Here is a 12,338-nt window from a genome sequence, read left to right as displayed (position 1 = left end):
TTTTAGAAAAAGCAATTCCAGCTGACAATTGTAATGTTCATTTGGACACTGCCCGGGGATTTTGCCCACATGTAGGCAATCACAACTAACAAACTGCATTTTATGCAAATCTTTACCAGGGAAGTGGAGAGCTTTCTACAACCTAGCCACATGCTAATTTATTGCATTTCACTTTTACAGTTCCATGCCTGTCAAATTTTACTGCCCCGATGGGAACAGTCCTCTCTCCTGACTACCCAGAAGGTTACGGAAACAATTTAAACTGCATCTGGACTATCATTTCGGATCCAGGGAGCCGGATACATTTGTCATTCAATGATTTTGACTTGGAGTCCCAGTTTGATTTCCTGGCCATTAAAGATGGCGACTCTTCAGACTCTCCACTATTGGGAACGTTCACCGGTGCTGAAGTCCCGTCTCATCTTACTAGTAACAATCATATACTACGGTTGGAATTCCAAGCGGATCACTCTATGTCTGGACGTGGATTTAATATTACCTATAGCAGTAAGTGCTCCCTGCAGTGGGATTATTTTTTGTTACATGATGTGACTAATGTCGCGGATACAACATGCCACATCACATGATGAAAGTTGTTTTGCTGTGTGCCGATCCCTTCTGTTCCATATAATGGCCATGATTTACTATTGTAAACCGGATATGTTTTGTCAGGTTGTGCGCCAGATTCTAAAAAAAAACTGACAAACTCCATTTTACTGAGAAAACCCGAAAAAGGGGGGGGGTGTCCATCGGGAAAAATGGGCATGGCCACCGAAAAGGGGCGTGTCCCTGACATTTTCACAAAAACCCAACATATTTACTAAGGTTTCCAAAGACAATGTAGTGGATTTGAGCTGAGGAAAACCTGACAGATCAGAGCATGTGTAAAAAAAAAATCAAAATGTAGGGAAAAGTGTGAAATGTAGGAAACCCTAGTAAATACAATGGAAAAAATTGTAGGGAAATAAAACCCACAAAGAAAACTATACTCCACTCAGGGATTAAATATAGATGAGCACAGTGATGAACACACAGTGAGTGGTTTGTTGGATTAGTAAAGAGCAAATGTATATCAAATTTAGAATGTAAAAGGCTATGAGTGTACTGAAGAATAGCTGCTCTTATTTTCAGAAATGGTACTACGCTTGTGCATTGTGACTCATTTCTGTTGACTTTTTAGCTAAGTACAGTATTTAAGACATTATATTTTTGATTTTAGATATTATCATCTTAGACCTTATTCACATCACATTTTTGGCCACTTGTGGGTGTAAAGCCTATGTTGGCAACCTGTCAAAATCTAATGCTTGACATTTTCCTGATGGACCCATTGACATTGATCAGCCCTATGTTTAGTGGTAAAGGTAACAACTTTTTCCCATTTCCCAAACGTATCTTGTAGACCATATTTTAAACAATAAACAAAATATGCTTGGAAAATGGACCACTATTAGACTATGTTTGACCCATTAAAGTCAATGGGCCTGATCAGAAACAAATTAGGTTGTATATTCAAATCCTACATTAACCTGTTGCTAAAATATACCCCATTCTGTTGCAAAAAAAACTGATGTGAATGGGGCCTAATGCAGGTTCAGTTTTTAATTTTTAATGCTTAAACTATCATTGTCTACATGTTTCTGGAATAAAAAGTCTTTTTGGAGCAAAGGTGTTCATTTCCTGACAAACCCTTTCATTTTTGGGTGAAAATGATGGCAGTGGTATAGAATTGGACTTGATTTGATGGCATCATTAGTCTACTTTTGCAGATGGGGACATGTGGGAGAGATACTGTTGCATCTAATTGCCTTATAGCCAGGCAGAGGTTTATAGAGGTTTAAGTGGAGTGACTAATCTAGGTAATATGTTATATATCCTGTAGAACAATGGTCTCAAACTTTGGCCCTCCAGATCTTATTAAGGGGTAGTATTCCAGGATTTTTTCATTTGACTATGTTACAGGGGCTGTAAAGTTAATGTAGTCCATAATATAGTGTCTCTACCTGTGTGTGATGGTGGTTTTCTTATGTGATTTTTGGCCCAATGTTTATTTTTAACAGCATACAACATGACTGTTGTCTCTGGTTTTCCCAGGTTGCAGTGTGGACCGAGACATTACATCACTAGTCAGGTGATCAGAGGGAGCCTGTCTTTGCTTCAATGGGTGGAGCAACCGCTGGGTGGGAGGGAGATCATTCTGCAGTAAATTGTAAGATTGCAACAGCCAGAGGCACCTTGGTTAGAAAACACTGGTCTAATGCATTAAAGGGAGTACAGGTGTGTTTCAATAGGTGAGGTGGCTAATGTGGGGTGGGTGGGGGGATGACCTCACACTTACAAACAAGGAATTGTGTAACATGTAGTTTGAGGGAGGGAACATCAACAGGAAATAGCCAGTTCACAAAAAGATAGTCACAGCGCCATGGTTGACTGAGACAAGCGCAGATCCTTTCTTAGCATGTCCATTACTGTCTGGCAGGTATGTACTGAAATCACCTTATGGTGGGTAACCCCTTTAAAACTTCAACTTACCGTTGGCTGTCCGGGCATGCTTGGAGTTGAAGTTTTAAAATATCTGTAGGGCCACAGTTTGAGGTCACTGCGGTAGAAGAATGTTTTCTCAGAGATAGTAAAGTATAAAAAGTGTAGACAATATTTGGGTCATAAATGGTATCTTTTCTACATCAAATATCGCACCCAGGTCAATTTGAAAACCCTTTTACATTTTAAGTGAGTCAGTACTTTGAAGTTCTGATTAAACTGATGATAGAGTTTACTCTTTAAAGTACACGTCTGTTCCTATTGCTATGACTTTACAAGTAATTGTTTCTGCCAAGGCCAGAATCGTGCAATTAATAACAATCTAAATTTAGTGTCTTTTCAAAGTGACACTAGTGGATAATGCTGTCACTAATAAGTTCTCAAAGTGTAATTGTGGAGCATTAACATTAAATTGACTGTGACATATGAACGCCAGCTCGGTACATAAAACTGCTGTTTTGCCAGTAGGGTTTTTCTTTTACAATGCTAAATATTCTCATTCAGCTGTAGTTCACTTACTATGCATGACTTACAGTAATGTACTGTGCCACCATGCTGATTGATTTCTAAAAATAAAACCTGTATAAGGTATGTGCACCAATCCTGGGTATAGTAAGGCAAAAGAATAGTCAGCAATCCTAAGGTTGAGTTCATACATTATAAAATAAAAACAAAAAAGAAGGGCAGTAAAATAGGTATAAAAAGCAGCATTTTTTAGTCTAATAATCTGTTTATACTATGTTACTATACTATAGAATAGTAGCCGCCACTGCAGACATTGGGGGAGATGCATCAAAACCAATAAAGAGGAAAAGTGGACCAGTTGCCCATAGCAATCAATCAGATCACTTCTTTCATTTCTAAAACTGCCTCTGAAAATTTAATGAAGCAATCTGATTGGTTGCTATGGGCAGCTGGTCAACTTTTCCTCTTTATTGGTTTTGATGTATCTCCCCCAATGTCTGCAAGTCTGTACTGGTTTTGATTAATCTCTCCCATTGTATTGAAATTATGGCCTTTTTTTTTGTTTTTTTTTAACAATGGCCCTCATTTACTAAGAGTAGAGGGTAGATGGTGACCATGCCTCCTTTCCCCCAGTGAGTAAAATGGAGGAGTTAATTGGGTTTTCTGGATTCTTTGAGTGCCAAACCAGAAAAAAAAACAGTTGGTATAACATTAGTAAATGACCCCCAATGTGTGCACTGATGGTCGCTTTCCATAGACTTTAATAGAACACGCTAAAAAATAAAAAATAAAAAAATAAATAAAATATATATATATCATTTTATTTTTAACTGTTTTTACTATTTTAAGGCCATTTTGTTTTCTTTCACAATGTGGGAATGTAGCCTATACCTACAGTAATTAAAAGAAAACATAAAAGAAATATAAATATATATTAACAATAATAAGATTATTATTGGTAATATTATTATTATTATTATTATTATTAGTGAATTATTAGTTTAAAAACCTTTTATCAACATCTTTTTTTTTTTTTTCAAAGTAAAGCTTTATTGAGTGTTATAAGTAAGGTAGTACAAGAACAAATAAGTGAATACAAGAACAAGAACTTATCAACATCTTTTATACTCATAGTTTACTTTATTACTGCTCATCATTTGATTATTTGAGCTGTTGAAGAGGTTGTCCTGGGATTAAAAACATCATTATATATATATTAATCCTTGCTCCCTGGCACTCTAATTCCAGGTCTGTGCCAGCCTGCAACAGTTGGAACTTAGTAACACAGCCTGTCCCATTCAAGCTGGGGTTAAGCTCTCAAGCAGTATTGGCTCAGACATGCTAAAAAAAAACTCTAATGGGGAAGGAAATCTAGTTGTTTTTTTTTTTTTTACTCTATTTTTTTATTTTTTGTACATTTTTCGGGTACACATAAAGAACTAAACATCCTTACCTAAGAAACTTTCAGTTTTTCTTTTGCAGTGATTTTAAATTTATGAAGGACAATGTCGCATGTAGGCATAAAAAAAAGTCACAAACCTATCCAAAATGTTGCAAACCTAAACCAGGTTAAGGTTTACAAAGCCTTTGAAGAGAACTTTTAAGGCCTCCTTTCCATCCGGCATTGTAGAAAATGTGCAGGAGGGAAACTGATGCAAGAATTAATCTCATTCATTTGAATGGGACAGTTTACATTCATCCTGTCTCTTAGTTTGGACGTTGGATGATTGGACCCACTGGGGCGGCACCAGACAGGGAAACTCATCCTGCTGCATTTCCCTGTTCTGCATTCAGAAACACTGGACGCCGAATGCTAAACAACTGATGGCAACTGATGCAAGTTGCTGGGTGTACGTATGCCAGAAACCAGACATATGTAATCCTAGCTTAATAAGTCACAACTGTAACTTTTTGTACAAAAAGTCTCAGAAGAGAGAAGGAACCACACAAAAGGGTGTTCGGAAGTGAGTTATTGGTTTTGGCTCATGTGCGCCAAATTTATCAATCCCCCTTGATAATATGATAAATATGCCACACATAAGCAAAACCAAAGCAAAAGAAATTACTTCAAAACACACCAAAGACAAAAATTATAAATCTCCCCCAATATCTGACAAATACAGGAGCCCAGAAACACATTAGGGAAGAGTAGTAGACTAGACAGTCCAAGAATGTGCCAGATCAAATAAAGTGGCTCTGGCTTTTTGATAAATTTGATGCATCTTTAAGCACATTTATCTAACTTCACATCACCTATTAGTTTAATTTGTGCCAGAATTTTAGGCCAAATTGTCACAATTTCAAATTTTCACAATTCAATCCTCGCCCATCTCTGGTGAAGGCACAACTGCTACCAGCCAAGTCATGCTCATTATTGGATGAGGCAAAAAACAATAATAATAACAATAATAATAATAATAATAATAATAATAATGTGGTGCAAAGTATGTCAGAATTTGATGGATTTGTCCAATTGAATATAGCCCATTGCTTCTTGATCAATATTTTTTTCCCAGCAATAAATCATTACAGTACATTATAGAATTGTACTGCCTCTATCACCTACATTTCTTATACAAATCCCTCTTTTCATGAGCTCACAATGTTAGAAATCCTCTCAGAAGAAGGCGGCGTGTTCCTCCTTGTGGTGGTGGGAGGTGATTTGTGTGTCTGCTCATGCAGCCTTGTCCATAAGTCATCTCTTTTCCATGACTTCTGAACAAGCCTGATGCTGCTGCAGGACTGGTTAGTGTCCCAGTAGGTATGGGGACCCCTAGTGGTGGGATTTTAAGGGATCATTTTCTTTATTTAATATTCAAAAAAATGTTAAAGACCTGTATTACAAAAGGCCTTTCATTTTCATCAGTAACTACATATAAAACGTTTTTGGATCTGACAGTGCCGATTTAACAACCTATCCACGAGATATATATCTCCAGCTCTCCCATAGAAATGCCTAAAGGGGCATGTTTATCACCGCTCTGTGCCATGGTCGGTGGCTGCTTCATGAATGGAGAGAGCCAAGGTGCTGGCAGGAGATTGTGGGGGGTCCCAGTAGTCAGACCCCCTGCGATCAGTCACTTATGTGAATAGTATCAGCAGCTCTCTTTATAATCTGTTATATTCTTTTATATATTCTATTGTATCCTGTGTATATGAGGTTTGGTTTTTACCTACAGTTATTTCCAGCATCTTTGTTTTGTCTTCAGTGTGGTCTTTATTCCATTTTTTGCTTATATTCAGAAGCAGAAAATAGAGTAAAATACTAAATTGACTTGTAATCTTCTCACTGAAAGCCCATTGCTCCTGCTGATAGTCAGAGGCAGAAATGATATTAGTTTATTCAGGAGAGAACTTGCAAAGCCTAAGCCAGCTTTCCCCTAATGGTGGAACGTGTTACACATGGTGGAACGTATCTACCTGTGTTACATGTGGATTGTGCTGTGAGTTGTGCTACAGATTGAGTACAAATTACACCCCTATTGTTAGGAGGGCTAAAAACCGCTGTGAAAATCTTCAGCTTTTTCTGCAAGAGAATGATTATGCTACAGAATGGAATGCTCACTTTTCCATATGGGAAATTTCTGATCACCCCAAATTAGTTTTTTGCAAACCCTGTCCCCATGTTCTGTCCTGTAATTTGGTACAGAATCAACAATCCAAACCATTGGGAAACTGATATTGCTACTTGTGCATAGAAAGATATATGTCAATAAATAAAGTCCAGGGGGGATGGGGAGAAGCTACTGAGGACCATCCCGGTGACTCAGAGCTCCGTTTCTGGCAAATTTCAAAACTATGAGTTCTCTGAAATATAAGGACATTTCAGTAAATAATAGTTTGTAGCAACAAAGTCCAACTCTTTTTCCCAGGAACCAGGGATTAGAAATAGTTGTATATAAAGCATCAGCTATCTTACCTTATCTAGATCTCCATGAGCAGGGGACAAGTCCTGGAAAAAAAAAGTGTGGGAACTCACCCAAGATTTCCAGTCATGACCCTAACCTCACCCTCAACCATGCCCAAGCATACCCAATATGGACAGCAACAATCCCCTCCAACATGTAGTCCCATGTAAATACCATCTTTCTTCCCTTCAACATAACAGTCCTATGTAAATAACATCATGTCTGTTTCTTTCAACATACAGTCACATGTAAATTCAGTTACTTTAACCCCCTCCAACTTATAGCCTCATGTAAATATCATCACTCCCCTATCACCTAGATACAGTCCCATGTAAATAACATGAACCCCCTCCCTTGACATCAATCCCTCCCTTCACCCCCTCCAACATACAGTTGCATGTAAATAATATCACTCTCAATCTCTCACTGTGACCACTCTCAGCACACACTTACCACTTCTTTCTGTATAATACAGTACTGGCTCCACCTCCTCCCAGAATTGTTCCGCCCCCTAACATGATGTCTTTACCACTTACTAGGAGCCCCTATGGAACCTTATGGTGGGGGCTCCTCAACTGTAACTGTGGGCTTTTCTCCTGTGGACGGGCTATACTACTCAGATGCGCAGGGGAAGCATCGGGAGAGTTGCCATAGTCCATCTCTCTAGTCAGGAGATTGAAGTGGCCTTCTGACTGACATTCTACCCATCCAGGCAGATTTTCAGTAGGGGACTAAATAAATGGCATAGCGCTGTATCTGTTCATGGGAGACAGGCCTCGGCAAAGCAGCATCTGTTGTAAAGGGGGTGGGGTGGATGTTTTAGTGAATGAGAAGGAGCGGCTTTTCTTAATTGCTGCCTCCTGTTACTTCTCTATTCTTGCCTGCCCACTTGATTTTACAGTAGACGGGCACCAGACGCAGCAAGTCCTGCAAAAACACCTGCACAGTGTTCCTGCTGTGAAAAAACAGTTTTGATCACTGAACTCTATAATCTTAATCACAATGAGATTACTCTGCCAGTTCTGTTACAGTCTACACAGCAAAGCTGGCAGCAAACTTCAGGAAATATAAGCCTCAGTAGCTAATTGGAATATTGAAATTGTATTTTTTATAGTCACAAAAAAATAGCGTACTACAATACTAAAGTACTCACAAAATACATGAAATATGATAACGTAGGATAGGGGATAAGATGTCTGATTGCAGGGGTCCAGCCTCTGGGACCCTCGCAATCTCCGTGCAGCACCCGGTGTTCAGAACGCTTGGGGCGGGCGGCCGAGATATCATGCCATGCCCCCTCGTGATGTCATACAATGTCCCCTCCATTCATGTCTATGGTAGGGGTTGTGATGGCCTCTATGCCTGCTCCCATAGACATGAATGAAGGTGGTGTGGCATGATGTCACGATGGGGTGTGGCATGACATCACGAACCAAGCGTTCAGAACAAAATGTTCAGAACGCTGGGTGCTCCAGGGTGTCCCAGAGGCTGGACCCCCGCGATCAGACATCTTATCTTAGATGTCTAGGGGAGGAGTACCCCTTTAATACATTATTTAAATAATATGTCTTTAGGTATATTGTATTTTATGAGTAGAATAGCATATGAGCAGAGCATAAAATCATATTCTGCTATCTCTTCTCACTGTTACGGTAATATTTTTGATAATCTTCTTATGCTTCCTACTATTTTCTAGTGGTGATAACTACCTAGAAAGTTACATAAGTGAAATCACTATTCCACTAAGGCTCCTGAAGAGACAATTTCTCCATATAATGTAACATTATAAGGACTTATTGCAACGTGTCTCCCTCTGAAGAAAACTGATTAAATAATCAGGACCCAATAGAAGAGAAAACAGCTGCACTACCCATATGCGAGATGTTACTAGCATTGGCTGAATTGACTTAAAGTTGATCTGACACACAGAAAGCTTTGCTTATTTCACGACAAATCGAGTTTGCTATGACAGAAGTTAAAAAAATGTTCCTTAAGGCATCTGAGGCTTTACTGGTGACTTTCATTCACTGATAATTTTCCATTAAAGGCTTTTGCAGCGATAGGTGTCCTAGCAAAAATGTTGGAAAATTAAGTTTACAATTGGTGTGAATATTGATTTCTATTTTACTGTAATGTCAAAAAAATCAATGTTTGAGTTGAAGAAATAAGTTCTACTTTCTGTTACCGGATAACAGAAGCATGTTGTGCCCGGTATTGCCCCTCTATATAATTCTGTAAAACAATTCTACATTCTGTTTCACAAAATATATTCTCATCCACACGACGGAAAGATTATAGCTCTGCACAAATTTGGGTTCTTGGCATTTTTTCGAAGCGCTTTTGAAATGTTTTCTTCTAATTTACAAAGTTGTGTTCTGTCACAAATTCAGACCTCATGCAGACTGGAAAGCACTTCTTAGAATGGACAGTAAAAGAATGAGCAGAAGCAAACATTTAAGAAAATACAAGGCTCCCCTGAGTGCCACAGGAATAGCTGATGGGGGTGTCAGGAGTCAGACCCCTACCGATCTATTATTAAAGGCATATTCTGAAGATAGGCCATCAATTTTGTAAGGTTACATGCCCTTTTAACCTTTAACTATAGAGCCATAGGCATTCTGTGTGACGCAATATTTTATTCAGTAAAGCACAGCAATTGGCATGGTTCACTGTGTCCTTGCCGGGTCTGGTTATTGTAACTGCAGTAATGTGGCACCACCAACTGCTTTCAGCCCCGCTTACCATGTAGCACGGGCTCCAAACTGTTGATTGGCAAATTCTTAAAGTGCTGGCACTGAGGATAGGCTAGTAATCCTATTTACCCAGAAAACTCCTTTAAAGTGTTACTCCGGTGGAAAACATTTTTTTATTTTATTTTATTTTTTTATGAAATGGTGCCAGGAAGTTAAACAGATTTGTAAATTACTTTTATTTAAAAATCTTAAACCTTCCAGTACTTATCAGCTGCTGTATGCTACAGAGGAAGTTATTTTCTTTTTGCATTTCTTTCCAGTCTGACCACAGTGCTCTCTGCTGACACATCTGTCCATGTCAGGGCAGAAGCAAATCCCCAGAGCAAATCTATCCTGCTCTGAACAGTTCTAAACATGGACAGAGGTGTCAGCAGAGAGCACTGTGGTTCCACAGAAAAGAACAACTCAACTTCCTCTGTAGTATACAGCAGCTGATAAGTACTGGAATGATTAAGATTTTTCAATAGGGGTAATTTACAAATCTGTTTACCTTTCTTGCACCAATTGATTAAAAATAAAATGTTTTCCATCCGGGGTACCCCTTTAAGAATAAGATGTATGTGTCTCCTGACACCGTTTTCAGATGAGTGCATACTCAACTCGTAGTTTTGTGCTCTGTGGGGCATAACACTTGAACAGCATAGAACAGTAGGACTTAAAGCTTTCCCTTGCACTGTCACTTTACCAGTGTTTTGTATCTCCTTGCCACTTAGAGTATGAGGGCTAATTTTTTGCGCTATGGTCTGTAGTTTCTTTATGGTATATGAAGTGACAAAAAATTCACAATTTAGGCATTTTTTTTACGTGTACGTCATCACCCATGCAGTTTAGCTAACCTTATATTTTAATAGTTTGGACATTTATGCACACGGCTATACCACATATGATTGCTTTTATTTTTTGTTACATTATTTTACACAACTTTTATTAGAGAAGGGGTTAATTCACTTTTATAAAAAAATATATATATTTGACACTTTTTACTTTTTTATTCAACCCCCATAGGGGCCTATATCATGCAGTCTTTTGATTGCATACACTAGTCAATGCTGTACCATAGCATAGCATTGATTTGTTTTATCCATGCTCTGCTGCTCCAGCCTGCATGGCTGGCTGGGAGCAGCAGAAGACCGATCGGATGGTGGGGAGGCATGAACCATTTCACCATCCTCTCAGCCGATCAGGACATCGAGACTCCTTAGTCATGGTCCTGATCAGCTTATCTGAGCTGCCGGGATGCTTTCACTTTCATTTTAGATGCCGTGATCAGCTTTGATCTGCCCGATCGGTGATGCCCGGCATTAACCCTGGGTACTGGCTGCTGACAGGAGTCAGGACCCATCAGGTTTAACGCACACTCAGCCTGTGAGCGTGTTTTAAATGCCGATAACGGGACCAGGGCGTACACGTACAGGTTAAAGGGGTACTCCGGTGAAAAACTTTTTTTTTTTAAATCAACTGGTGCCAGAAAGTTAAACAGATTTGTAAATTATTTCTATTAAAAAATCTTAATCCTTCCTGTACTTATTAGCTGCTGAATACTATAGCGGAAATTCTTTTCTTTTTGAAACACAGAGCTCTCTGCTGACATCACAAGCACAGTGTTCTCTGCTGACATTTCTGTCCATTTTATGAACTGTCCAGAACAGCATATGTTTGCTATGGGGATTTCCTTTTACCCTGGACAGTTCCTAAAATGGACAGAGATGTCAGCAGAGAGCACTGTGCTCATGATGTCAGCAGAGAGCTCTGTGTTTCAAACGGAAAATAATTTCCACTGCAGTATTCAGCAGCTAATAAGTACAGGAAGGATTAAGATTTTTTAATAGAAATAATTTACAAATCTGTTTAACTTTCTGACACCAGTTGATTTAAAAAAAAGTTTTTCACCGGAGTACCCCTTTAAAGCCATATAAATGCATATGTTTTAAACTTAAGACTGCAGTGAACAACCCAACTTTCCATAGAGATCCAGCTTTCCTGCAGAGACAAAAGAAAGTAACTGTAGTAAATATAATTCATATTCGAGGTAAGTATAAAGAAAAACAAGCACACTCACCAACTATTTGGGTGTTTTATTGTAAGACCACAGCAATGATAACGGAGTCCAGCATGCAGGGAGACCACAGGGGAGGTATTCTTGGGCTACGGGACCATTTCACGCTACATGCACTTCACCAGGCCCCTACTACGTAACTAGTTAGAAGGCGGCTTTAAAATGGCCAAAACAGACAGGTTACTATGGTAACATATATTAACAATATACATTATGTTCTCTCAGTCGATGGAAGAGAGGTCTAATTGTCTTCCCTATATAGTAAAAGCTGCAATCACATAAAAAGAATAAACAGTATATGTTTACACCCTGGCTTTCTGGTACTTAAGGACCCAGGACGTATCCATACGCCCGTGGGAATTTTGGTCCCTGCCGCGCGCCGGGTGGGGACCGGACCTGGATGCCTGCTGATATCGTTCAGCAGGCATCCCGTGCAAGTGCTGAGGGTCACTAGACCCCCCCGTGTCGGCGATCGTGGCAGATCGTTAGTGAATTCACACTAACGATCTGCCACACTAACGATCTACCGTTATATCTAATAGTTACACCAAGCACTCACTACATACGTCCCCGCTTCCCCCCCCCACACCAAGTTGCGGTCTACTTGGTACAGGT

The 12,338-nt window shown here is 39.3% G+C and overlaps 1 protein-coding gene across 6 annotated transcripts in view; it reads left to right on the top strand.

The window, feature by feature from the left end:
* Positions 1–12,338, top strand: part of CSMD3 (CUB and Sushi multiple domains 3) — a 1,342,864-nt gene that overhangs the window by 697,453 nt on the left and 633,073 nt on the right. For all 6 annotated transcript variants that reach the window (XM_056522623.1, XM_056522621.1, XM_056522626.1 and 3 more), the window contains one exon: positions 181–507. In XM_056522623.1, the coding sequence (XP_056378598.1) occupies positions 181–507 (327 nt within the window). The remainder of the gene's footprint in view (positions 1–180; positions 508–12,338) is intronic.

Source organism: Hyla sarda, chromosome 5, assembly GCF_029499605.1.
Source record: "Hyla sarda isolate aHylSar1 chromosome 5, aHylSar1.hap1, whole genome shotgun sequence".
NCBI lineage: Eukaryota > Metazoa > Chordata > Amphibia > Anura > Hylidae > Hyla > Hyla sarda.
Note: the sequence above shows the minus strand (reverse complement) of the source record. Positions and strands in the feature narration are given on the sequence as shown.